Raw genomic sequence first — 27,550 nt, 5'->3', positions numbered from 1 at the left:
GAGGGTTTAAATCCTAGCTGCCTGTGCTGGATGCCAAGTGACAACACACAGCCGCATGCTTTTGAGCACAGACCTTTCCCACCATTCCCTTGGTATATGAAAAGAACACAAATACTTTCCTCAGTGTCTGGGAGGCAGGAGAGGGGTTGTTTCTGCAACCAGCCCCGATGTTGCTATAAACCCCTCCCGCCCCAAAGACGTTAGGATAAATTTTTACTTACTATGATACTCAGGTTAATGTAACTCACGCCACTTTAAGACCCTTCCGCGCCTGCACTCACATCTAAGTTGCTGGGAATCAGGACCCTCTCTGTAGAGAGTGCTACGGGGCTCCATACAGCTGGAAGCTCAATACTTTTGCTGCTAGTACAAACTTAAGAAAATAAGTTTGTGATATTGCAAAAGCACTTTCTTGAGTGTCTTATGAACAGTGTCTTGATCCTACATTAGGAGAGCGAGATCAGAAGTTATTCTGCCAATGTTTATGTAAAACACGTGGTAACTTGAGGATTGAACCGTTGGAATTAAAGAAAGGATGCCGTTTGGAGGAGGTTCCTGCTTAAGCTATGAACTGGATTTTATGTTTCTCTGAGATGTGGTGAAATATGCATGTTCCAACACATTTTGTAAATATTTAAGGATTATTCTAAGCTTTTTAAAAAAGTTTTTTATTTTTATTTTTTACAACAAGTAAAAAAAACATACAACAGAAGTGCTTTTATAAGATACAATTAATAATACAAATATAAAATCTTCTAAACAATCACTGGTATTGTTTTACTACTAACTATAAACACAGTGGCATTAACAATCGGTCCCATTTTTTGTACTCATTCTCCTTATTAATTTTAGACTGACTGGTCACAGACTGAATTTGGGAACCAGCTGGCAAAATCACAACTTCATTTTGGGAAGGAATACTGGAGATCTGCAAGAGGTTAGAAAGATTTTTTGGAATATAATTTCCTAAGTATGAAAGCTAATTATGATAAATGAATGACAAATTAGTATATTATTTAAATTTTTGTTAAATATTTCTGGGAAAATTGTTTTACATGTCTGATGATACCATAGAGTACCCACAAAATCAGCTCTTAAGTTTGGAAGTTTAAAATGCTGAAGGAAATAATTTAAACAGAAAACTTCACATTCTTCCATATTTAAGTGGTTTTAAAAATATAAAGCTTATTGGAACTAATACTATTCACAATTCTTTTTGTTTAGTAGCAGCTGTCTGGGTATAAAACTGGATATTCTTTCACTTTAACAAATTAAGAAAAATTCTGACTGTGAATTTAAGTTAAAGGAGTTAACGATTTCCAAAAATTTCTTTGAAAAGGTAATTTAATATGCCTATTGCTGTACTGATTACACTGGCTGAATACCCTTCAGTCAAAATGCCCCTCCTTTTTTTTACGTAAATAGTGTGTATCTGATAACCCAGTAACAGGTGAGTGCCATTCCACTGGGAAAATAACATTCCAAAAAATCTGTGATACCAACAGAAAAACCAGATCATCTATGATTATCTGTTTATTAAATAAAACTCTTATAGTTAAAATAATTTGGTCTGTTTAAAAAATAAAAATAATATATACCAGCAGCTTAAACCAAAAATTTAAATTTAAAAAAAAAAAAAAGGGAACTCAATGATGGTTCCAAATAAAAATCACGAAAACATGAAATCATTTTGCTCGTAACTGATATGTCAAAATCAATGTGAGGAATTCTTTAAAAGTCTTGTACCACTGGCTTCCCATCTCCTGAAGCCTGATTGTTTTCTGTGAAAATGCTTGAAGCAGCATCACAGGGATGGTTGTATTAGGACTGGGCACTGGGATTCACCAGGACAGAAGCATTAGGTAGTCCGGAAAGGAAAGCCAGTGTGGGGGGGAGTCTCTCTTTCTTTTAAGACACCAGCATAAGCCACAACACTCACAAATACGACGGTTAACCCTCTACATGTGGGAAGCCAACCTGCTCCTTTTTGATCTTCTTCTTTGGCACGACCTCAGTGGATTTCTCTGATTCGGAACGGGTTCTAATGGATCTTCTCTGTTGCTTCTTTTCTACTGAGCCTAAAAGATAATTCAAACGAACAGACAATAAAACCTCACTTGAGTAACTGACATCCAAGTAATTAAGACCTGACCAAATTCCTTCCTTTTCTTATCCGTTACTTTTGGTCTTTTAACTATAACTCATTAAAAAACTATTAAACACTTGGGAGTACATAAAAAAATTGTATAGATCAAATTGTAAAAGCTGATGGGTTGGGACTTCCCTGGTGGTGCAGTGGTTAAGAATCCGCCTGCCAATGTAGGGAACATAGGTTCGAGCCCTGGTCCGGGAAGATCCCACAGGCTGCGGAGCAACTAAGCCCGTGTGCCACAACTACTGAAGCCCGCGCACCTAGAGCCCGTGCTCTGCAACAAGAGAAGCCACCATAATGAGAAGCCTGCGCACTGCAACAAAGAGTAGCCCCCTCTCGCCACAACTAGAGAAAGCCCACACGCAGCAACGAAGACCCAACGCAGCCAAAAAAACAAATAAATACAATAAATAAATTAAAAAAAAAAAAAAAAAAAGCTGATGGGTTGAGACTAGGAGTCATAACGCACTCTGAACTATACAGATAAAGAGGGATTGGATTTTTAAAAATTGTAAAGTCAAACCAAAACAGCAGATAAACACATTTAGGTAATAATAATTGAAGGGATGAAGGTACTGAGGGGATGGATGAAAATGATTTTATTCTCAGTTGACATTAGGAAGTAATGGTTCAAAATTCAATCGGTACTATGTATTTTGCATTTTAGCAAATAAATTAATTCTACACGTAAAATGCTTACAGTGCTAGGTGCTGGTTTTGCTATTGTTATATCATTAACAACCAAAGGGAAAAAAGCAGGAAAGGCACAAAAATGGGACTAAAACTGAATCATTAATTTGACTATCAAGGGACTCGTATAATTTAGAAATAATTAGTCATGGAAAACTAGTTGAAACAAAGTATCAAGCTATTTAATATTAAATAGTGAAAAAAAAAGAAACTATGAAGATTTTTAAACAGTAAAATTCTTTGAAAGAAAACTCACATGGACCCCATTTTGGAAAGGATAAAACTTAAGATTGAAGGCTGCAATGTGAAGAAACACTAAGTCAGGAATGAATCACAGAATGATTCATTCTGTGACCCTCAGAAGGCATGATACCTTCTGCACAGCTGTTCTCCATCTTTTCAGTGCTTGGACCACCTAAACGGTCCTTGCTAGATAATAATCATCTTGCAGAAGCTACCTCAATGAAGTGTTCCATATCACCTGTATATTTTCTGGTTTCATTGTTCTTGTCTATGTGGAAAGGGCTTTCCTCACCTTTGTTCAAAGCCAAAACAAAGAAGGATCCCACTACTTTTTTGGGGGGAAGGAGTAGGTAGTTTGATGATAATGTATTGTTTCTGAGCTGTGCTTAATTAATTTCTAGCAGAGAAGTCACAAAATGAAGGTCTCCTTTACTCTCACTCTTCTCCTTACAATGATGAAAATGTTAACTAAGACAACAGGTATCCTACCCTCACAGACACCTGAGTATTCCAGAGATCCATATTTCAGTATAGTCATCAACACTCAAGACCTACCAGGGAAGAGGAAAATGAAAATAGAACTGCGTAAAACAAACAAACAAACATTTATCTATAATCTTCAATTTATCTATACAGATAAAAGCTACCCGAAGAACACATACATTCTACTACATTTAAAGACACTAAAAAGTATTATGTTTATGTTCTAAGAGGTGAGAAGTGAGCATCTCTGGATTTGGAAAATAGCTTAGAAATCTGGTAGAAATGCAGATACAACTCCTCAAACCACAGAAATGTAGCAGTGCCACACATCCTATGTAGCACCTAAATTTACTAAGAAAAGGCTGGAGAGTTCTCCATGAGTAGTTAACACCTAATGAGATAATGGTGCAATTGGTTTCTGAAGGGAGATCGGGTCTCTTTTCTGACTTTTCAACTACTGAAGTTATTTTCACAAGGAACAAAATGCGATCATGTAAAAAGATAAAATATGCTTATCAACTACAGCTGGTAACCAAATTTAAACCAAGGTCAAAGCTTTAGAGCACTCATCCCTAAATTAAGGTTGCAACATTAATTTACAATCTCATTACACTATGTCTGCCTGAGGAAGGAACTGGGCTTTTTCTTGATATAAAGAATTATAACCCTCCACCTTTAGCTTTCACTAGGAAAAAAAAAAAAAAAAGGAAAAGAAGAAAATTCACAGCAGAACTTAAATTGAAATGAAAAGACTACATGAAGATAAAATGTTCAGTAGCTGAGGGGAAGAAAAAACAATCTCCATTAAAGGTAAAAGTTTAATATTTAAGATCAATCTAATATCCTATGAAGAATTTACTTTCTCCCTAGTTCAGAGAATGCAGATGTTTAAATAATGATCCTCCTAGTCTAAATATCACACTTACATTCAGACAAATTACTAACAGTTTAGTGTAAAGAAAGATGACAAAACTGACAGACCTAACTACAGAGCACTGAGGCCAAAAGAGTCTTGTGGTATCAAAGAAGGTAACAAACTTTTTCAATTATGGCTAATTAATGCAAAATCTTCTAAGTCCATTATTCATTGCTTCATTATAATTTCATTTTGTATACAGCATTTTGAAGTGATACAAGTTGCAAATCTGGTTCTGGACTTTGCTACTCCCTCCTTACTTTACTGCAGCTTCCTTTCCCAACTCATTGTTGAATTAAGGCATTCTATTTACTACGCCCTGTCCCATACATGGCAACACCTCTCCCCATCCTGCAGCCCTTTCTTGAAAATAAAGGGCTGCAAGTTCTTTCCTGAATAATGATTGTTTTTATTTAGCTTTTATAATAAGAAGGATCTTACTCAAAATTTCCCTTACAAAAATACTTACCCCTTAGTGCCACTCAGTTACAGGTTTGCCTGAGTTACTACTGATCCAAGATTACTACCTTGGGTCTTAAGACTTTAATCCTTCTAGAAAATTATTTGGTCACTTCTTAGATTCCAAAAAAAATTTTTAAAGAACAAATTGAAACAAACTCCTTCCTCCTAAGATTTCAAATGACCAAGTTAGTTGGTATCTAACTCTTTTCTTGACAGCTGTATGCAGCAGTAATACTGTTATATAAACCAAACCCACCAGACACTCAATTAAGCTTCTATAAGATCCTTAGTAAGTCAGTCTCTTAATAAAAATTACTTTGCCTATTCCAAAGGCACGATCTTACTAGATACAGGCATTTCTTCTTTGAGTGACAATAATGTAGCTTGATTTTCAACTCATGGTATCTGTTAATCAGAGAAGATTGTAAGAGAGCTAGGCCCGAGCCCCTCAACTGCTGACATCTAGCACACCTAAGAATAATGGAAAGAGTGTGAGCATCTACTAATTTGTGTCCAATAGGGGATAAAGGAGGAAATAGTAAGAATGTGTTAATAGTGCTGGAGGGCTTCCCTGGTGGCGCAGTGGTTGCGAATCCGCCTGCCAATGCAGGGGACACGGGTTCAAGCCCTGGTCCGGGAAGATCCCACATGCCGCGGAGCAACTAAGCCCATGCGCCACAACTACTGAGCCTGCGCTCTAGAGCCCGCGAGCCACAGCTGCTGAGTCCGTGTGCCACAACTACTGAAGCCCACGCGCCTAGAGCCCATGCTCCGCAACAAGAGAAGCCACTGCAGTGAGAAGCCCGCGCAGCGCAACGAAGAGTAGCCCCCGGTCACCGCAACCAGAGAAAAGCCCACGCACAGCAGCGAAGACCCAACACAGCCAAAAATAAATTTAAAAAAAAAAAAAAAAATGCTGGAAAATTAAAGCTGTTATTCTCATGCAGAGAGATCATCAAATGGTGCATCTAGTCAGATATGTACATACTGTGTAACTATAGTCTTTTCATTATAGAATCCTATTATTTAAATTCCTGTAGGAAAAATAACTATTACTATTACTATCAATAAAGCTCTCTGGCCCCTAAACCATTCTTTCCTATTGAAATAATTGCTTTTATAATTTCATTTTTAAAATATAATTTGATTTTGATAACTAAAGGTTTCTTAGGAACAAAGCTGCCACGTGACAGTCAAGCAGAACCAAGAACTCAAATGGGAATGTACTCTACATTCATACCCACCTGCAGGACCAGATGTTGTTTCAGGAGATGACGTATTCTGAGTTGCCTTTTCATTCCTCTGGTTTGGTGTAGAAATTATAAGTCTGTCTTGTCCCCTGACACTTATTTCTGTTTTGTTACCAATTCCCTTCAAAATAAGGCAAATTAAAAAATAGGTGATTACCAGGCAAATGGCATCATTGGTTTATAAAGATGCCTTAAGACCATCATAATGTGCTTGGATTTTATATGGTCTTTGATTGCAGTTAATTTATTATCTTAGCCATTATCAGAACAATTTTATTAAGTCATCAGGATTTATTCTAAAATGTACAATGAGACTATGTGGGGAAAAAAACCTGTTTTCTAAGTCCAGATGGTGAATATCACTAAAAAATAAACCTGTATCATCTAATTTTCTGTCAAAACCAAAATATTTTCTGGTTTGAATAGTCTCTCCCTTTACCCATATCACAGTAAGAGAACTATAGTCATTTTCATGTGGTAAAGTGCCCTACTACAGATAAAAGTATCAACACATCTTTGAAAGACAAGGATATCCTTAGATTACAGAAGTATGATGAAAATGTGCACCCCATAAGCAATTTGGAGCAGAGAGAAGGCAGGGGCAATTACAGTTCTGTCTCATTTTAGGTATTTTTAATGCAGTGAAATAAAGGAGTGATTTATAAATATAGTATATGTATTTTTAATGCAGTGAAATAAAGGAGTGATTTATAAATACAGTATATGTATTTTTAAAGCTTTCATTTTTAAAAGGTCAGTTTTATCTCAAATTTGATTTAAATAGCACTCTTTGAGTGGGGGGGGGGGGGTGACAAAGTTTGATTTGTGCATCCAAAAGCAGATAAAAACCAGCTCCAAGAATGAAGCCAATCTGCATTCGAAAAAGATGCAAAGTATTTACTTGCTAGTCAAAGCTGTCAACAGAACCGAGTGGGGACCGTGACTTAAGCCTTCCCAAGGAGCTTCGCCTTACTGAAATCAGTTGAACCGATAGGCAGAAACAGGTTAACAGAGGACCCTTATGCTCTTCTTTAGGAAAATATACCACAGATGAGGCGTGCCTATATTTAATTATTTTAATGTGCATATGACAACGTTAGGAAATAAGCACAGAATTCTTTAAAAATAGCACACATCCATGAGGTGCCACTAAATTTGGATTCACAAGCCCACAGTTGTGGTGTCGGCTGGGAGGGTAGTGAAGAGGTACACGGAATAGAAATTACAAATGTTGTAAAAGAGTTTTAAAGTCTTCAAGCTAAAGTATAAGTGCCCTAAATGGAGGCCCAGGGCTGTCTGATGGAGACATTCCGTTTGAAGAGGCTACTTTCACCCCGTTACACAAGCTGTCACCACAGTTCATTGTGACAGAACAAACACAGTTCTGGTATTTCTCTAAAATGTATTAGCTATCCCAGGTCAACATTGCTTGTGCAACCAAACAAAATTGCTGGTGCAACCAAACAGAGCAACAGGTATAATGATTACAATGGTTAATTCAGATAACTGACAGAAATGATTTAATAAGAAGCATACTTTGCAACTAAGAAAAACTAACCACACAAACCAGAAACAGCCAAAGTGCCCAGTTTTTTCCCATGATTTTAGGGAGCTCAGTTCAATTTTGGCTGCACAGCTCAAGATTAATCTAGTACAGATGGGGATATTACAAAAGAGAGAAAAAAAGAAGAAGAAAAACAAAGCTTTTATGCCTATGTCTTTTTTGCCCCCATCTTAAACAGAGTAAACTGACTGTACATTTCAAGTGCAGTGAATACGAAGGGTATTCAAATTATGACCTTGTGTTGTTTGGGGTTTCTTTAAATGCCAAGGTTGACTACTTACTAGATACCTAGGTTCCCCCAAAAAACCCATGAAAAAAGGAGGTACCTTCGTTGAATAGACAAACTGATCGATAAATTTCCCATCTCCTGTAGCATTCTGAAGAGCAAACACTTGTTCAATTTTCACAACTGGAGACATGTTACACTTCTGCAAATCCAGGCTCCCTTTGTGCATTGTGATGGAAGCTGGTAAGGATTTCCTCGCAGCTGCCGTTTTCCAGGCTACTTTAACAGGAGGTGGTTCGTCCTCTTCCACGCTCGTGTGCCGCCTCTGGCTGTGTCTCCGAATTTCAGTACCTGATAGTGAGGAGGCCGCCTCGCCTGCACTGGTCTGTTCTGGCTGAGTATTCAGCACTGATCTTGGCCTTCGGGTTTTTTTAACTTCGGCTTTGGAGGCAACATTCTTTTTTGCTTGGGATAAAGCCTCCTCAGGCTGTTTATCAATGTAGATAAAAGTATACTGTTCGATTCTTTCCTCCCGGGTCATTTTCAACGCTTTCTCTGCGTGGGCAATGCCGATATCCCACTGAGCACGTTCTCTCTGAGGCCGGGGTTTCCGAATCTGTAAAGAAAGATACAGGCATTATGGAACATGCTTTAATCTAACAGGGACCGTTAAACCAACACATATTTCCCATGTGGTCTTATCATCTTTCCAGGTATGCATAAACATCTTCAGGGTCTTCAGTCAAACAAGCGAAATGTTCTAACTCCATGACTTTGATGAATCGAGGACATGCAGGTCCACTCTTTTACAGTAAACCCTTCTTTGTCGCCCACTCTGCTGGACAAGCCCCTCCAAGAGGGAGTCGTCCTCCTCATGTCACATTCCTAAAAAGCTGGCAATGATGATGGCAAAGAGAAGAAAGATTACAGAAAGGATTACTTTCAGGGGCCAATAAAACACTAACATTAAGGACGACACCGTAAAGCTCAGGGGTGCCACACAGACCACAGCAAAGCTAAGTAAGTGGCACAGAGCCAGCATTTGGAGCTGAGCGGCCAGCCTGTGCCAGAATGCAGACAGGGGCAGAATGCAGAGACAGGAGAGCCCCGAGGAACACGTGGAAGTTGATACGACACAAGAAAACAGGATCGTATGAGAGGAAAAATAAACCTGCGTCACAGTTTCCATAGTCCTGATCAGAAGACTCTGGATTGGCAAAACAGGTAAGAAAATTTTGAATAAAGGTATGTGAGATGAGCAAAGCAATTAGGAATTATCCAGGGGGTTAGACTGAGGCAGCCAGAAATTAGCTAATGAAACAAGGAGACGGTACAGTATATGTCAAACACTGTTATTTAAATCTGTGAAGTGTTAAGTTTGATAAAAGGAATCAAAGTCCTCTGTGGAAATATTTAGCTTAGAGTGAAAATATGACAAATTTCTGAATCACCTGAGGCCCACACTAAATTAGTTGAATTTAAAAATCTCGACCAGACAGATTATCAAGAGTTCATGTCAAAATTCTAGTATGTCCACCACCACAACAAACATCTTTGGTTCCATCACTAGTGTGACCTTGGCTGAACCCGCTACTTAAGATTTCTGTGCTTCAATTTCTTCATCTGCAGAAATAGGAATAATAGTATCTACCTCACCGAAGTTGTAATGAAGATTAAATGGATTAATACATATATAAAATGCTTAAAACAGTGCCTGTCTCAGAGTAAGTACTAAATATTTTTAAAACCTTACTTTCATCAAACAATTTTGCTAAATAAGAATACAGGGGAATTAGGGGAAAATGCTGAAATAGGAAAAAGCATAAAAATCTGACAAAATCCACATTTCACTAGCATCTACTAGACTATGTACATTTGAATTCAATTCAAAATAGAATCCAAAATTGTATTAAGCAGATAAAGTTTTCAATAGGACTATAATGTTGTTTATATGACATATAAAATTTATTGACACACTTACAATGAATTATTAAAATTGAACTTGGAGGACTAAAATAAATCATTCTAATTGCTTGAATTCAAGTATGAAAAGCCCTACTAAATTATTAAGTCCTTTAAAGTCCACATTCAATTGACCATGTTCCTATGTCATCAGTCACCTTCTGTTTCTCAGAGTGATTGCTGGCTTGTCTGGTCGCCTCGGCCAGTAGTTCTTCATACTGTTTGTGACCTTTGTACTCTCGGACCCGCTTTTCATGAACCCACGCCCTCTCTGGCTGGTTGCTAAAAAATTGGACGTGATACTCCCGGGCACCTGTAAGTAAAAATTCTTATTAGCCATTTCAGAGCATAAGCTGCCACATATACTTTGCCAAAAATGTGGACCTAAGCCAGGTTCCCTAGTTTACTCCTATTAAAACATGTAATTTTTGGATTGCCCAAAGATGTAATCCAACATCTACCAATAACACAACTAATCGTTACTGTAAAAATCACCCCAAACAATTAAACTTAGCACAGCAAGTTTTAAGAGAAAAAAAAAAAAAATCAGAAATTCTGCTAATTGTCAGATTTGTTACCTTGGTTACACAATTTATTTTTACTGGCCTCAAACCTTTTTACAAACAAATCTGGGCATAAATAAATAATTTTTCCTTCAAAAAAATGTATAACATATTTTCTTGGACTTTTAAAAGCCAAGTGCTGGTCAAACTGCTTTTCTTTTCTTTTTTTTTTTTTTTTATTAATTTATTTATTTATTTTTGGCTGTGTTGGGTCTTCGTTTCTGTGCGAGGGCTTTCTCTAGTTGTGGCAAGCGGGGGCCACTCTTCATCGCGGTGCGCGGGCCTCTCACCATCACGGCCTCTCTTGTTGCGGAGCACATGCTCCAGACGCGCAGGCTCAGCAACTGTGGCTCACGGGCCCAGCTGCTCTGCGGCATGTGGGATCTTCCCAGACCAGGGCTCGAACCCGTGTCCCCTGCATTGGCAGGCAGATTCTCAACCACTTCGCCACCAGGGAAGCCCAAACTGCTTTTCTAATGACAAAAAGTGTGGCGCAAAGACCTGGGGGTGGTGAGCACAGGACAGGCTACTGAGACTCTCCCAGGGATCCTGCAAGGTCAAAACCATCTTCACAATAATACCAAGATGTTGTCTTTTTCATGATGTTGACATTTGCACTTAATACGGCAAAAGCAGTAGTGGGTCAGACTGCCGGCATCTCAGCACAAATAAAGGCAGTGATCACACCAAAGTATACTAGTGCCGTGTCCTTCACAGCCATACGCTGGCAGTTAACAAACAAACAAACAAAAAAGCCAGTTTTACTTAATGTCCTTGATGAAGCAGTAAAAATTACTTTGACTAAATCTCAACCCTTGAACACATGTCTTTCTAATATTCCTTGTGACGAGATGGGAAGGGTGCATAAAGCAATTCTGCGTGCTGCAGGTATGAAGATTGCCTTGAGGGAAAGTACTGTGATTGAACTGCAAGGTGAACTGGCCACTTCTTCATGGAACATAACTAAGAGAAAAACTATGGTTATTTGAACTTGAGAATTTGGCAGGTATTTTCTCAAAAATGAACAAGCAAGTTTGTCACTTCAAGGAAAACAGCTGATAGTATTTGTTGCCAATAATAAAATTTGATCTTCCAAGAAAAATCAAAATATTGGAAAACTAGTATCTGTCCCATGAGTCTTCCAATTTCCAAATAATCTAAGAATTTTCTGATGAAGCAAGTGGTGACAACAAATGTGATTTTAAAAATACCTATAAAGGAATGTGTCAACATTTGGAAGATATGCATGCAATATATTTTAAATGGCCAATGTATGATGTTACAAAGTCATGAAAGGCAAATGATCCATTCAAAGTGCAAGACAGAAACCAAGTACAAAAAGTTTATTGATAGGATTTCAGATTCCATATTGCAACTACCCCACCACTTGCTGAGTTCTGGGGCAATATCAAAGAAATATACCCACAATTATCTGAAAAGGCTATTATTAAAGTACTCTTCCTTTTTCCAACTACACATCTGTGTGAGGCCAGATTATCTTCATTTTCTTCAACCAAAACAACAAACCATAACAGACTGAATGTAGAAGCAGATACGAGAATCTAGTGTCTTCAGTTAAGCCAGTCATTAAAGAGATTTGCAAAAATGTAAAAACACCATTCTTCTCAATTTTTTTGCTTGAGAAAATATTTTTCATAAAAACAGAATATAACATACAGTAGCTTTTTAAAAATGAATTGGTAAATACTTAAAAATTTTCTCAGCTTTAATTTCTAAATTAACATAAACAGTAACAGATATAACCTATGTAAACAAAAGCATTTAGAGTCCTCAAATTTTAAGAGTAAAAGGGGTTCTGGGACCAAAACACCTGAGAACCACTGCTCTCTGGCAGTGCTACTCTGAGAGTGTGGTTCCCAGGGCAAGCCAGTCTGCCACGAAACAAGCAGAGAAGGTAAGAGTGAGCATTTAGATACTATGATAATTTGATATTGCGTGACATCTAAGCCCATGATCAGGGATCCTGTACCGTGTATTTTTTTTTTGGAAGGGGAGGCCTTTCATTTCCCTAATAGTTAATTTTATCGTATTTTACAGAAGCATTGGTCCATGGTGGACTGGAAAATTTTTTAAAAAGAGCAAAAAACTAGTCCTTTACCAATAACAGTTTGAAAAACACCACTGTAAAGAAAATGTCTCAGGTCAATAGAGAAATGTGAAAACTGGTCCTCTTGGGGAATCCAAGATAAGGCAGGTACAGAGAGAAGGACAACCAGCAGATCCTGACAGAAAGTATGGGTATCAGCGTAAACTCAACTGAATGAGTTACAGGAAAAGGATTATATCTTGGATTTGAAATTTTTAAATTTTATTAGACATTAACAGGAGATTACTTAAGGAATATTTTTAAACCAAATTAAAATTTCATATGTAAAATAGCCTGTGAGAAAAGAGAAACATACACAACTTGGTTTTCCATATCATCTAATCTGAGAAGAGCCAAGCATAAATTTGATTGTAATCAGTCAAAGAAGGTTTATTAAAAGTCCAAGGGTTTTGGAGGACAAGAACAAAAATATAGCCTCAACTAATAGGTAGGTTTGGAGGACAGCGTGGTGGGTACAAGCAGTAGGGTTACAAGAACACAGGACAGGTGAAAGCGTCGCTTCTCGTTTTGTCCCGAGGCTGCGGGGCTTGTTTCTGGCACCAAGGCGCAAAGGGCCTCCCCGAATCTTTCCGCTGATTATAACAAATCCCTGGCTGAAGGCTACTCTGATTCTGCTGGGATGACGACTGAGTTCTCACAACGCCTGAACAATAAGATTCGAGAGCTTCTTCAGCGAATGGAGAGAAACCTAAAGTCAGCAGACCCTCGGGATAGCACTGTTTACACTGGCTGGGCAGGTATTGCTGTGCTTTACTTACACCTCTAGGATGTGTTTGGGGACCCCACCTACCTACAGATGGCACATGGCTATGTAAAGCAAAGTCTGAACTGTCTGACCAAGCATTCCATCACCTTCCTTTGCAGGGATAGGGGCCCCCTGGCAGTGGCCGCTGTGGTGCATCACAAGATGAACAATGAACGAGAAGCGGGCAGAAGGCTGCATCACCCGGCTAATTCACCTCAGTAAGACTGATCCCCACATGCTCCAAATGAAATGCTCTGTGGTCGAATGGGCTACAGCTATGCTCTTCTCTTTGTGAAGAAGAACTCTGGAGTGGAAAAGATTCCTCAAAGCCATATTCAGCAGGTTTGTGAAACAGTCTTAACCTCTGGAGAAGACCTAGCTAGAAAGACTCCACTGGCGTATGAATGGCACCAAGAATACCACGTCGGGGCTGCTCATGGCCTGGCAGGAATTTATTACCACCTGAGGCAGCCCAGCCTTCAAGTGAGCCATGGGAAGTTACACAGTTTGGTCAAGCCCAGTGGAGACTACGTCTGCCAGCTGAAATTCCCTTCCGGCAACTACCCTCCTCGTGTGGACGATACTCGGGATATGCTAGTCCACTGGTGCCACGGTTCTCCTGGGGTAATCTACATGCTCGTTCAGGCCTATAAGGTGTTCAAAGAGGAACAGTCTCTCAATGATGCCTATCCGTGTGCTGATGTGATCTGGCAGTGTGGCTCGCTGAAGAAGGGGTACGGGCTGTGCCACGGCGCTGCAGGGAATGCCTACGGCCTTCCTGTTGCTGCACAACCTCACGCAGGACGCGAAGTACCTGTACAGGGCCTGTAAGTTCGCTGAATGCCGCTTAGATTATGGAGAACACGGATGCAGAACACCAGACACCCCCTTCTCCCTCTTTGAAGGAATGGCTGGAACAATTCATTTCTTGGCTGACCTCCTAGCGCCCACAAAAGCCAGGTTCCCTGCATTTGAACTGTAAAAGGAAAGTCCCCCCACTGCAACTCACTGCATGAGCCTCTCTATACATCAAACCCGGGCTAAAGCAACAATAGAGTCAAACTGTGTACTTGATTTAGTTGATTTTTTTTTTTTCAGAATATGTCTTTAGTTCAGTTCCTTTTTATTATTTACTTTTATTTTAAAATATCCAGGGAAATCTTAATTAACTTCAGTTTCTCCTAAAGGGAGGGTAGGTGATACGTACAGTATTTTGAAGGCATATATGCATTTATTTCAGAACTTGGAAGCAGTCGTATTCTTACTCAAGCTTATGAATATAACCATCTGTTACAGTTCTAAAAATGTTTAAAAGAAACTAAATGTAGATAAATACATGCTTATCACTGGATATTGACATCCACCTCTTCCCTTTAGTATTCTTTTTATGACACTTTTATGACTTTGCTTTTCTCTAAGTGGCTGATTATGAAATGGGACAAAAATATAACTATATGCTTCCAGGACAAAAACTGAAAGAGTTGCCAACTGGGCTAGGGACCTAAACCCAATTTTTCAGATTCACAATGCTTAAACTAGAGATAAACATACTTTCAAATTTGCCTCTTTTTGTTAGTAGAGCATCTAGGCTCTACAATCCAACATCCTTATCAAAAACTTCTGAAATGTGATGGTCGTTATATGAAAATTCTGATTTGAAGGTTATTTCTAGATAAGCCTACAAAAAGTTTGTTTTCTCCAACTAAGCTAGTATGTTTTGGAACTATTTATGTAAATTTGTTTCTTCTTTGGAATAAGTGTAAGATCAGGAAATGAGATTTCTGTGTGTAAATATATTATGATTGAGTCCACCCTTTCTGACTGACCTTCTGAACTTTGATTTGTGTTTTACTTACTTTGCAATGACGATGCTTTATAAAGCGTTGGTTGCTGGGAACAAGCCACAAGATATTTTCCTTCCTATCTGTCTAGATGTTGATCTTTTCACTAAATAGTAGAGCATTCTACTTGTTTAAAAAGGGGGAGGGGTGCTATATTGCAAAATCGCTAAGCTTTTGACAGGAATGCTGGTTCCTGAGAAGGTATTATCCAGCGATTATTCTTATAACAAATGGCTTTTGTCTCTTTGCATACCCTAGGCTTTAACACTCATCCATTTCTGAGCCCTAAGGATCGGGTATTGATATGGTAGGTGAAGAATCCTGGTGCTTCAAATTCTGTACAGATGTTTTGACTCATCAGCTCCCATTCCTCCTTCTTTCATTGATGACTTTCCCAGGCTTGTTTGTCTTTTCTATGTATTTTGACTGATTTTGAAACATTTTGCAGCTTTTAAGAAAACAGGCTCTAAAAATTTTAAATGTGCCTATTTCACGGCTCTCTCGGTCACAAAAACATGCTATTTTTATTGGAACTGTGAACCAAATCCCCACTGAGTACATGCTGGATCCTGTGGATAGCAATCCCCTACTATTTTCCATTTAGCACCAAAATAGCTAATATTATTGGCAATTGCCTGACCCTTTAAAGGCTACTGACAGTAGGATCTAAAACACAGCCCACTGCTCGGTTCCCAGGATTAGCTTATTCCTCTGTGACTCATGCTAGCTGGGGACAACCTTGTGCCTCTCAGATGTGAAGCACTGCTGGCAAGCTCTGTGCAAGCCGTGCCTTTCTCGTGAACGTGTCACATGAACAGTGTCAGCGTCCACAGGAAAGCGAATCTGCCTTTGGATGGGTGTCCAGCTTGAAAGAACAGACCCCATTTGGTTTAGTTAAATGTCTTACTATACTGTTCCTGCACTTTTAGCTACTATAGTTACAAACCAAGGGAAAAATAACAAAACACTTTCTCTTAACTGGAGGAGACTGATACAGTGCTTCACCAAACACCTTAATTAATTTAACCCCAGGAAGACATCAAGGCAGGGAGAAGAACACTTTGAATAAGATTCTTATTCCTATTTGGATTGCTGTTTAGCTACTGCCATCCATTAACAAATTTATCAATACAAACGCAATCCAGTTTTCATTTTTTTCTTTAGCTTTTTAAGTTATTAAAGTAGTAAGATTTTATATTTGTGCCATTGTTTGTTTTATTTATGTTTAAGAGCTCAGAAAGTTTGATAGGATTTTAAACAGGCAAAGGTTATAAAACTCAGACTAATACCCTAACACCATGGTAGAAACTGAAACTTTTACATGAAGTTTCTTAGTTTTGAAAGGAAGAGGCATCATTTCAGTTCTATTTCTGTTACATCACTTTTCCCTCAGATATTCTTCTTTTTGTTAGAAAACAAAACAAAACGAAAAAATGCACAAAACTGCTCCCCAGAAAACTGAGTACCTTTTATCTCCATGTAAAGACTAGGTAGTGAAACCTTAAAACCTTGTCAAGCAGTATTCATTTATCCTGTCATGTGCTTCTATGAACCTCATGATCAGTTATTTACATCAATCCTGTTGGTCCCATCAAGAAGTCAGTCTTTAATCCTTAGAGTCATTTGACCCTCTTTTCATCTTTGATGTCACTTCCAATTATTTGGAATCAAAAGCCTTCACGGTAGGTAGAGTTTTAGGTAAAAGTGGCCATTTTCTCTGTTATTACAACTTCCCGGCATAACTTAATTGAGAGGTATACTTTGCTCCTAAGTCCTCAGGTTAATTTGTGTCTGATCTTATAATGCCCTGCCTTCTCTTGACTGAGCTTGAAATACAAAACGTGAAGAGTAAACACTTATTCATCTACTCCCTTGGCTACCTGAATTCATCTATAATCCTTTGTTATTCATACTCAATTCTGACTTCACTGCTGCTCCCCCTAAATAGGTCAGAGCACCCCACTTCTGTATTGTTAAACTGTAGAAGAACTGTTTCTCTCCTACAGGTACAAATCAAAGTGGAATATTCAGGGATCCTACGCCAATGTTATATAGCCATTTATTGGAAAGGGCTGGAATTGTATGTATTTCTATGTTCCGTAAAGGATTTGACTTAACTGGCTCTCAATGAAATTTTATTAGGACTATAAAAAAAAGAGGGCTTCCCTGGTGGCGCAGTGGTTGAGAGTCTGCCTGCCAATGCAGGGGACACGGGTTCGAGCCCTGGTCTGGGAAGATCCCACATGCCACGGAGCAACTGGGCCCGTGAGCCACAATTGCTGAGCCTGCGCGTCTGGAGCCTGTGCTCCGCAACAAGAGAGGCCGCGACGGTGAGAGGCCCGCGCACCACGATGAGGAGAGGTCCCCACTTGCCGCAACTGGAGAAAGCCCTCGCACAGAAACGAAGACTCAACACAGCCATAAATAAATAAATAAATAAATAAATAAAAGAATGTGAATTTCTAAAAAAAAAAAAAAAGAAAAAAAAAGTTTAAAAAAAAAAAAAAAAAGAACATAGGACATAATCTGTTTCCAAAAGTCAGAGTTACTTATTTAGAACCAAACAGATAATCCCAAAAGACTTCGAATTATAGTTAAAAACATGAAAACAAAAACTCACAGATAACATAATCTCATTTTAATCTTTATTTTCAACTTCTTCCTCCATTAAATCACTTACTACAGATGAAACAAATCAATTTGTCTCTTTGTTGGCACTTTGTTTCCTGCTGGCTGGAAAACTATAAAAAAGAGTGAAACAAAAACCCAAAGACCTGGGCTTCCCTGGTGGCGCAGTGGTTGAGAATCTGCCTGCTAATGCAGGGGACACGGGTTCGAGCTCTGGTCTGGGAAGATCCCACATGCCACGGAGCGGCTAGGCCCGTGAGCCACAACTACTGAGCCTGTGCGTCTGGAGCCTGTGCTCTGCAACAAGAGAGGCCACCATAGTGAGAGGCCCGCGCACCGCGATGAAGAGTGGCCCCCGCTTGCCGCAACTGGAGAAAGCCCTAGCACAGAAACGAAGACCCAACATAGCAACCAATCAATCAATAAAAATAAATAAATAAATCTTAAAAGCAGAAACCTACCACTAAAAAAAAAAAAAAAAAAAAAAACCCAAAGACCTGACAGATGGAGAAACAAGCACATCTGTCTCTGAATAATGAGCTAAATTTCCAATAGAAAAATGTGAAGGACACATTTTTATATAACAAAAATAATATAGGTAAAACTGTCCGGTTTTAAATTTTTTAAAATATATTGGGATTAAAAGTTACAATAGGTATAATGTGATACCATTTAAAACTCTCAGTTAAAAATCTTTATTTTCATATCCATTAATTACAATATGCAAAGAGAAAAAGAATTACTCCCAAACTCTTTTTCTCTTTTCTCTCTCTCTCTTTTTTTTTTTGGCCGCACCTCGAGGCTTGTGGGATCTTAGTTCCCCCACCAGGGATTGAACCTTGGTCCCCCAGCAGTGAGAGCACAGAGTCCTAACCACTGGACTGTCAGGGAATTCCCCGAATTACTCCCAAACTCTTAATAGTTGTTACATATCTGGAGGATGAGACTATAGGCAACTTTGCCTTCTGAACATATACACTGTATTGTCATAAGCAGAAAGAGCATTTCATTTTTAACTTTTACACTTAAAATGAGATCTAAACAATGAAATACAACAAAATAGACATGTGATCCAAACATCTTTCAACGTGCTCTTCAAAGAATTATATCTGTAAGTGTGAAAACCGTTAAATACGTTTTCCAATGCTGAGAATCTGACTAATAACAATACTGACTAATTACAGTATGGAAACCATTGATTACTATATAAAATTCAAGACAAATTTTACAAAGTAGTTTAGATAATAAGCAACACAAAATGTTTCACAGGTATCACTTGTGGAACATAATCAACAAAATCAAGTTTTATACTGTGTTTCTGGTTTTTAGAAAAACTGTCAAAAAACTACGTCATTTAAAACTGCACTGCACAGCCATGCAATGAAATATTATTTGGCAATAAAAAGAGACAAAGTACTGATACACGCCACAACACAGATGAACCTCTAAACATGATGCTAAGTTAAAGAAACCAGACATAAAAGGCCACATATTATATGATTAGATTTATACGAAGTGTCCAGAAAAGGCAAATCTATAGAGGCAAAAAGTAACTAGTGGCTTCTTAGGGCTGGGGAGCGGAGGGGGGAATGGGAAGTGACTCCTAATGGATGCGGGATTTCTTTTTTAGGCTGATGAAAGAAGTGATAAAGTTAGATTGTGGTAATGGTCACACAACTCTGGAAACGTACTAAACATCATTAAATTGCAGGCTTTAAAAGGGTGAATTTTATGGCATGTAAATCATATCTCAAGAAGGCTATTATTTTAAAAACTACTGCAGGAAAGAGAAAATTTAAAATATTATCAGCATGTACATTTTTCAAACCTAAATTCTCAGATTTCGGTTTCCTCAACAATACAAACAAAATCAGTTTTTCCAGCACTAAAGTAGGGAGGACCAGACCAGATTAATTCATAAAATAAATTTAAATACCTCCTTTGGAATACAAGATGAAGCACAGATTATGCTTTCATTTGTATCCCAGAAAAAAGCTGAATTTAGTAAGTTTTCATAGAGTAATTAAATGTGAAATTCTTTATATAATCTCAAAAGGATGCTTTCCTAAGGGGACAGAACTGAAGAGCCACAACTCTCACGTGATATAATATCTTAGAGTGCTCTGGAGGCCCAGATAGGGACGTGTATTGTTTTATGTAAGAAGGCTTGTCCCTTTCTTCTCCCATTCAAGAATCATAGATTATTAAATGTGCAAGGTACTCAAGAGATTAACAGTCCAACAGCCCTACTATATAAATGAAGGGGCTAGGACTGCCTCCCCCAGTCTCTGTAAATTATGAGTAGGGGAATTCAATTACTTTCCTTTTATTATACAGTAGTAGTTAAGAGTGAAGGTTAGGGACTAAGATTTCTTTGAGACTCTGTTTACAGATCCAAAACGTAAGGATAATAGTACCTACTTCATAGTGTCGCTGCTATGAGGACTGCTTAAGAAAATATACAAGAGAATTGTTTGTTTTTTAATTTATTTTTTGGCCACGCCATGCAGCACGTGGGGTCTTAGCTGCCCAACCACGGATCCAACCCATGCCCCCCGCGTTGGAAGCGTGGAGTCTTAACCATTGGACCGCCAAGGAAGTCCTACAAGAGAATTGTTTAACACTGTGCCTTGCACAGGAGTGGTCATTCAACAATGTTGGGGTTTTTTTTTAAACTTCTGCCCCATTGATACTTCTAGTCACCCCAACCTTTAATCAGCAGATTATAGTGACAAGATGATTGCCTTCTGTATCTGGGTGGATTTCTTGCTGGGTAGCACAAGAGTTACAAATATGGCGATCCCGTCACAAATCTGACTTGCCAGACACTTTTTCTCCTCGTAACAGTGAACAGGGACCAAGATAGAAAGTTTAAAATGAGAGAAAAAGAAATAGGTGCAAAGTTGTCACAGACAATAAGGGACTCGACAAGTGAGTTCGCAAAGCAAATATCCAGAAATAAATTCCAAACTCCAACCTTCCTCTGGCTACTAAGCAAGTCCATTCCAAATGCTAGAACCTCAGGAATCTATTCTACAGGTTTTGGTCAAACTCTGGAAAAGGAGTAAAGTTAGAATACATGTTTTCTTAACATTTATTAACATTCCTAAGGGTAGGATTCTATGCCATGTAGCTGGCTTCAAACCATACTTCTATTTCATATTGAATTTATAAGGATGTCCCAGTAAATTTACAGATTCAAAAATGGAGTAAAAAAGAAATTTTTTTAATTAAAAACAAACAAACGACCCACCCCCCAAAAAAAACAAACAAAAAAAAGGGATAGAAGGAGGAAAAAGGCATCTTCCAAAATTTATCAGGATGAAAAGCACTTGTCTGAGTAAAAAAATTACTACCCACAGGAGTCAAAGATGAAATAAAAATGTTCAAAGAAAGCTTGGCCCAAATGTCTACTACGCTCATATACAACATCTCATTACATATAGGTCTGCTTGCTTTTGGAGGTTTTTTAAAAAAAGAAGTGTGAAAGAAATTAGAAAACAAACATAGGGTGTTCTAAGGGAAAAAAAGGACCATGTCAGCTGTAGAGGCTCTCTGCCAGTTAAGATGACCGTAATTATTTCACTGTTCATTAAAAACTGATACTGATATGTGTTTGGGTGTCAGATTACATTATCACGTATGTATTATATTCATAAACAACATTTCAGATCCACTTTTTTGCCACAACTTTTTACTAATGTCCATTTATGCCTTTTCTTACCTCTTGTGTTAATTTTGGTGTGAACCTCGAGTTGGGGATCACTTGAAACCATACAAGGCCACCAAGGATACGTTCCCACCTTAGACCAAACAAGATCGCCAACCTGGAACTTAACACCAGCGGACACTTCTGTTGTTGGAACAGAAGGTAACATCGGCTGAACCTGTAGGAAAAGGTCATAAAAAACTTCACTCATACTTTTCTCTGATGCCTGCTATCCGTATCTAGCAAAAGGGAAGAAGAGAGGAGGAAGATAAGCCCCACCCCAAACACTGAAAAGAGGACTGATGGTTTCTGTTGCCAAATTATTGATAAGGCATCTCAGAAATTCACATCTATTAAAAAGTGGTCATAGTTTTGAAAAGGAAAATAATTTGCTAAAAATATCTACCTTTTAAACCAGCTCCAAGATTTATTTCAGTATAACTTCTGAAGTAATAATACATGCTATGTGTGTTCTAATTTAATCACTCTGCTTCCACCTTCTCACACCATGTTTGGTTAGACAGTATTCACTAAAGCCACTCACCGGGAGCTCCTCTTTCAGTACTGGATCTTCTCTTGGTTTTTCTGATACAGTGTCAACCCTCTCATTTGGTCTCTAGGTGAAAAGAATAAAATGGCAGCAAACCAAAGAACAGTGACACACACAAAGAGTCAAAGAAAACTAAACAGCAAAGGGAAAAAACGACATTTATTAGCTGAATAATGTAAGGAGGAAAAATACAACTTACATAGTACGTGATGCTGTGTCTTAACATCCATTGTCCATTCTACACCACAGCTATAGCTCCCATTTCTTACTTTATCACTTTTAAAACTTAATTTCTTAATTTGTTAATTTTCATTTTTTTTTAACTTATCAGAGTGCAGAAAAATGGGCACTCTGAGATTGCTAGTAAGATGTAACTTGGAATTCTAGAGAGCAGTTTGGCAGTATGTATGAAAAGCCTTAACTTTTCACACTCTGACCCAGCAAATCCACTTCTAAAAGTGTATACTGAAAAAGCACTGATATATACACATACTGATAGATACACACAAAGATATGCACACCAGTGCTATTTTTAAGAGCAAATATTAGAATTAGACATTAGTCTAGATGTCCAAAAGTACAGAATTCGTTAAATAAATTGTAGTACAACTAGATAGTGGAATAATATAAATTTTTAAATGACACGGAAAAATAACAATATAATGTTATTTGAAAACAGCAAATTGAAAAGCAGTTTGTATAGTGTGATTCCGATCTTGGAAAAATAATTTCTTATGTGTACAGAAAAAAAAGACTAGAAGGATACCACCAGGTGATGGAATAAGTGATTTTCTTGGATGTGCTTTTCTATATTTGTCAAATTGCTTATAATAAACATCACATTACTTTTCTAATCATAAAACCCACAAATACGTTATTTAAAAATTGATTTCTACAATCCTTTAAGGAGGCAATTTCGAGGTATCTATCCAAATTCAAAATATGTACACTCTTCAATTTAACAATTATATTTTAGGAACCTATCCTACAGAAATACACAAAGTGAGAAAATCTAAGCAGAGGGATGGCAACTACAACATTATTTCATGTCAGTAATCCACATCTATCAAAACCTTCCTACTTTTTATTTTAAAATAGCCTGTATAAGCCTTGAAAAATATGTGATACATTGTACAGTAAGTTGATAAGAGTAGTTATCTTTGAGGAACGATATTAGGGAAGCGGTGAGGGAAGATTTATACTTGTATATTATTTGTGTTTTCTGTAAAAAGCAAATTACTTTTGTAATTTAAAAGGTTTAAAAACTTTTCTTGTCAAAGAACAGAATTTGGTTTAGATGGCTTAAAAAAAGAGAAATATATCCATTAACTTAGCTCTAATTCCACTTAAAAAGTATGGCTAATTCTAGAAGTTACTTAAAATTCTCATTCAATTAATTCAAGCAGTTTAAGACGCTGCTATAAAAACAAAGTTTTATTAAATAAAAGAGACTGTAAAAATGGTAAGGAAACGATAAGCCAGACTCATATGCCAAACCCCAAGTATCATTCATTCGTTCAGCAGTGCCTACGACTTTCCAGGCACTGTTGGAGAAGTTGGGTATACAATGTTGTAACAGACAGATAGGATCCCTGATCTCAAAGAGCTCACAGTTGGGTAGAAGAGACAGACATTAAACAAACACAAACATACACTCATACAATGTAAATGTAAACAGAGAAATAATGGTGTGTCGGTATGTAGCTATGATATGAAGGTCAGGAAAGGCCTCTCTGAGAAAGTATAATCTGAATCAAAAGAGGAGGAGTTAGTCTAGTAAAAAGTGGGGGAAAGACCATGCCAGAGAGGAGTGGCATGTGTGAAGTCCCTGAGGTTAAACAAAGGTAGAAACTTCAAAAAAGCCATTACAACGGACTTCACTGCCCCAAGGAAGAGAGAGGTTACAAGACGAGAGTGGAGAGGAGGCTACATCACCAGGGCCTTGTAAGCCACATTTAAGTGTTTTATCCTAAGCGCACCGAAAGCCTCTGAAGAGGATTAGGGAGAGAAGTAATACGCGGCCAATTTCTGTTTGAAAAGGATCATGTTAGCTGTTACATGGAGAATATTTTGGAAGGGAGCAAGAGGGGAAGCAGAATGTCTCATTAGGAGGCTACTGAAAATATTGGAAATAGCCCAAGTGAAAGAAGTAGTGGCAGCTGTTGGTGGGCACTAAATTAGCTCTGTCAGATGTGTCTGTGGTGGCACCATGACTAGCTAATCCAACAGGACACGCTCACTGAGCAAGGAAAGAAAAATCTATGTTCAAATGGGAATTTTTGTCCTGATCTCTGGTGTAATGAGGCAGTTTAAAAATACGGTCCACATTTGCGTAGGCCCGTCCGGCAGCTTCATTTCAGTCCACAAACGTAGCTTAAGCCTTCACCTCAGCTTCTCATTCTCAAGCTACAGCAGGAGGACAGGACCACCTGGGGAAGCACATATGGAGCCAAGAAAGCAAGTCCTCCTCCTCGGCACATTCAATCTTCTGATGCCGGGGTGTTAGGGACCTCTGTAACTCTGAGGGCAGATAGATACGGAGTGACCCATCTTTGCCAAACGACAGAACCCTACTGTTTCAAGAACTGGTCTGAAGCTCAGTAATATTTTTCCCTTTCTGGATTAAAGACAGGATTTACTCCAAAGCCTTTTTATTATTCAAATGTCTTACCTCTTTTTTGATTTTTTTTGTTTGTTCCATATTGTTCACATTTCCTGCAGGCTGGCTTGAAACACTGTTAAAATCACTTTCAAAGAACTGAGATTTTTTTACACGGTCATTTTAAAGGCAAGAAATGGAAAGGGAGAAAAAGAGGCCCAAGAATATTTATTCTAAGCTTTCAAGACTATAAAAATAAAACACGAAAAAAAAGTCAAATTAGGATGCTGCAGTGATAGAAAGGGAATATACATGGTAAAATGTGCTAATGCGTGAACAAAACAGTAATACTTACTAGGCATTTAGAGACCTATGACTTGAGCTCAAAAGAAAGGTAAAGAGAGAGAACACAGTATCACAAATACCAATTAAGAAGGGGAGTTTTTAAGATGAAATGGTCAAGGGAAGCCAAATGCTTAGGAGTCAAGAAAAATAAGGAGTCAGAAATTGCCAACAGATAAAATACTGCTGGGTATAAAATCCATTTTCCTTCAGTTGTTCAAAGGATAAGCTTAAAAGAGATTAAAATCAAATAGGGACTGAAGATACCTTTTTTGGTACTAGTAGTGCTGCTTCAGAAAGAGAAAGCATCAGAGAAAAGGTGACAGTGAGTGAGCTCCCCATAGTGTTCGAGTCATCTTAATTTTAAATGAGGGCTTCCCTGGTGGCGCAGTGGTTAAGAATCCGCCTGCCAACGCAGGGGACACGGGTTCAAGCCCTGGTCCGGGAAGATCCCACATGCCGTGGAGCAACTAAGCCCATGCGCCACAACTACTGAGCCAGTGCTCAAGAGCCCGGAAGCCACAATTACTGAGCCTGCGTGCTACAACTACTGAAGCCCACGCACCACAACGAGAAGCCACTGCAATGAGAAGCCTGCGCACCTGAACAAAGAGTAGACTCCCACTAGCCGCACCTAGAGAAAGCCCGAGTGCAGCAAGGAAGACCCAAAGCAGCCAAAAATGAATTAAAAAAAAAAATTAGGGGGAATTCCCTGGCGGTCCAGGGGTTAGGACTCGGTGCTTTCACTGCTGAGGGCCCAGGTTCAATCCCTGGCCGGGGAACTAAAGATCCCACAAGCCGTGTGGTGTAGACAAAAAAAAAAATTGGTCTTTTTAAAATTAAAACCCAAGAGATTTATCAGGATGAATAATACTCATCAAATCTGGCAGAATTCCAAATCCTTAACAGTTTTCAAAACATTAAGTAATGTTATATTCTCTAAAAGAACCAAAAACTTATGTCATCATTTAAGGTAGAAAGAAAAATGTAAAGTCAGTAAATTGTTCGTGCATTTTTCTTTTACTTTCTGAATAACTGTGTACAAGTTCGCAATGCATATGAACAGTTTCTAAGAATTTTAAGACCTAACACTCTGAGGCTGGAGAACCAAATATAACCTCTAACTTAGTGCTAATGGGACCGAACCAGCCGTCTGGCTTTTTATAAGTGAAAATGGCAAGCTAGGAGTTAATGAGACTGGCCTTAGTGGATAAGCCCACCAAGGTGCTGGTGGAAGACCAATGTTTGAATAGGGCCTACACTCACATGCCTGAGGCATTACACCTGCCAAGGAGGAAGAAATGCAGAAACATTTCCACATGTTTCTAATTTGGTGGGAGAGAAAACAGCTAAAGCAGCTTTACAAAATATACAATTTCAGTAGTGATCTCAGGTCTCCTGCTGCCTAGATGTTTGGACACATTTTCATTGTTGAGAAGATATACTTAGGTTGTTCCAAAGAACAGCCACTCTTTAGAAGGCCAAACAGCTCAGAATCGGGAGGAAATACTTGTAGATCAAATATGAAGAAAAAAGGAAAGGAAAAAGAAGTGAAATCTTGAAGTGTATTATTTTAGATGAGATTTTGTTTGCTTTGTTTGTCTCAAAAAAGAACCTATGAGCGAGCTTTTAAGGAAGAAATCTATATCTGTATCTATATATCTATAGCTATAGCTATATCTATCTATATATCTGCAAACCCAGCTAGAGGACCATCATCCCAGGCACACAGTTGTCATTATGCTTCCCTCAAGCATCTGGGGGAGGGGAGCTGTCCCGTGGTGTGGGCAAACTCTTACGTGGGCTTCTTTCCCTTCTACGCCGGCTACAGTGCTGAACACCAAGGGCGTGGACCCCCAGTGACAACCAGGAGGCACAAGGGCATCAAAAATTAAAGCACTTAAAAACAACTGTCCTGAAGAAAGCAAAAGAGATGTTGTTCAAGTTAAGAAAACCCCATTAAACACATACACAGTTACAAAAAACAGGTTGATTTGTGCACATCCCTTGTCCGCATGGCTTAGCAGAGACACAGCACTAACAACAAGCAGGGCCTTTGGGGGCTCCAGCCCAAAGTTCTACTGTCAGAATGGAGCATCACTTTTATGGCACCATCTCTTAAGCTTATAACTGCCTCCCATGTGTGATAAAAGTTTAATTAATCAAATTCAACTAACGAGAGCTTAGCTTTTCACCATAGTTCTTTGAAAGAAAAAAACCCTGGATTTTCCCCCAAAACTCAACTTTCAGGCAATGGTCTTGGTAACATTTAGTGCAATCAATGCCACTTCCCACACCTATACCTTCAGTCAAAGTGACATTCCTTTACCCCAAGATACTGTAAGATCCTAAATAATGAAATATTAAATTATGCCCCACATGATTTACTAAAAAAGAAAATGAACTAAAACTCTTAAGTTACATCTAACCATTCTAATTCCTGGATATAACAGTTAACTGAAGGTTTAAGTGATATAAACGGCCAGACAGAGCAGAC

General features: G+C 38.4%; 1 protein-coding gene and 1 pseudogene across 6 annotated transcripts in view; one reads left to right on the top strand and one right to left on the bottom strand.

Annotated features, from left to right (window-relative positions):
• NSD3 (nuclear receptor binding SET domain protein 3) overlaps nt 1-27,550 on the bottom strand; it is a 104,411-nt gene that overhangs the window by 39,064 nt on the left and 37,797 nt on the right. For 5 of the 6 annotated variants that reach the window (XM_036838673.1, XM_036838675.1, XM_036838676.1 and 2 more), the window contains exons 3-8: nt 22,107-22,178; nt 21,578-21,740; nt 10,107-10,261; nt 8,087-8,602; nt 6,191-6,317; nt 1,978-2,078 (exon numbers count right to left, since the gene is read on the bottom strand). In XM_036838673.1, the coding sequence (XP_036694568.1) occupies nt 1,978-2,078; nt 6,191-6,317; nt 8,087-8,602; nt 10,107-10,261; nt 21,578-21,740; nt 22,107-22,178 (1,134 nt within the window). Of the gene's footprint in view, nt 1-1,977; nt 2,079-6,190; nt 6,318-8,086; nt 8,603-10,106; nt 10,262-21,577; nt 21,741-22,106; nt 22,245-27,550 lie in introns of all 6 variants that reach the window. The other variant, XM_036838677.1, reaches the window with a different exon arrangement.
• On the top strand, nt 12,767-14,416 carry LOC118888049 (annotated as a pseudogene).

This window comes from Balaenoptera musculus, chromosome 21, assembly GCF_009873245.2.
Source record: "Balaenoptera musculus isolate JJ_BM4_2016_0621 chromosome 21, mBalMus1.pri.v3, whole genome shotgun sequence".
NCBI classification, from domain to species: Eukaryota; Metazoa; Chordata; class Mammalia; order Artiodactyla; family Balaenopteridae; genus Balaenoptera; species Balaenoptera musculus.
Note: the sequence above shows the minus strand (reverse complement) of the source record. Positions and strands in the feature narration are given on the sequence as shown.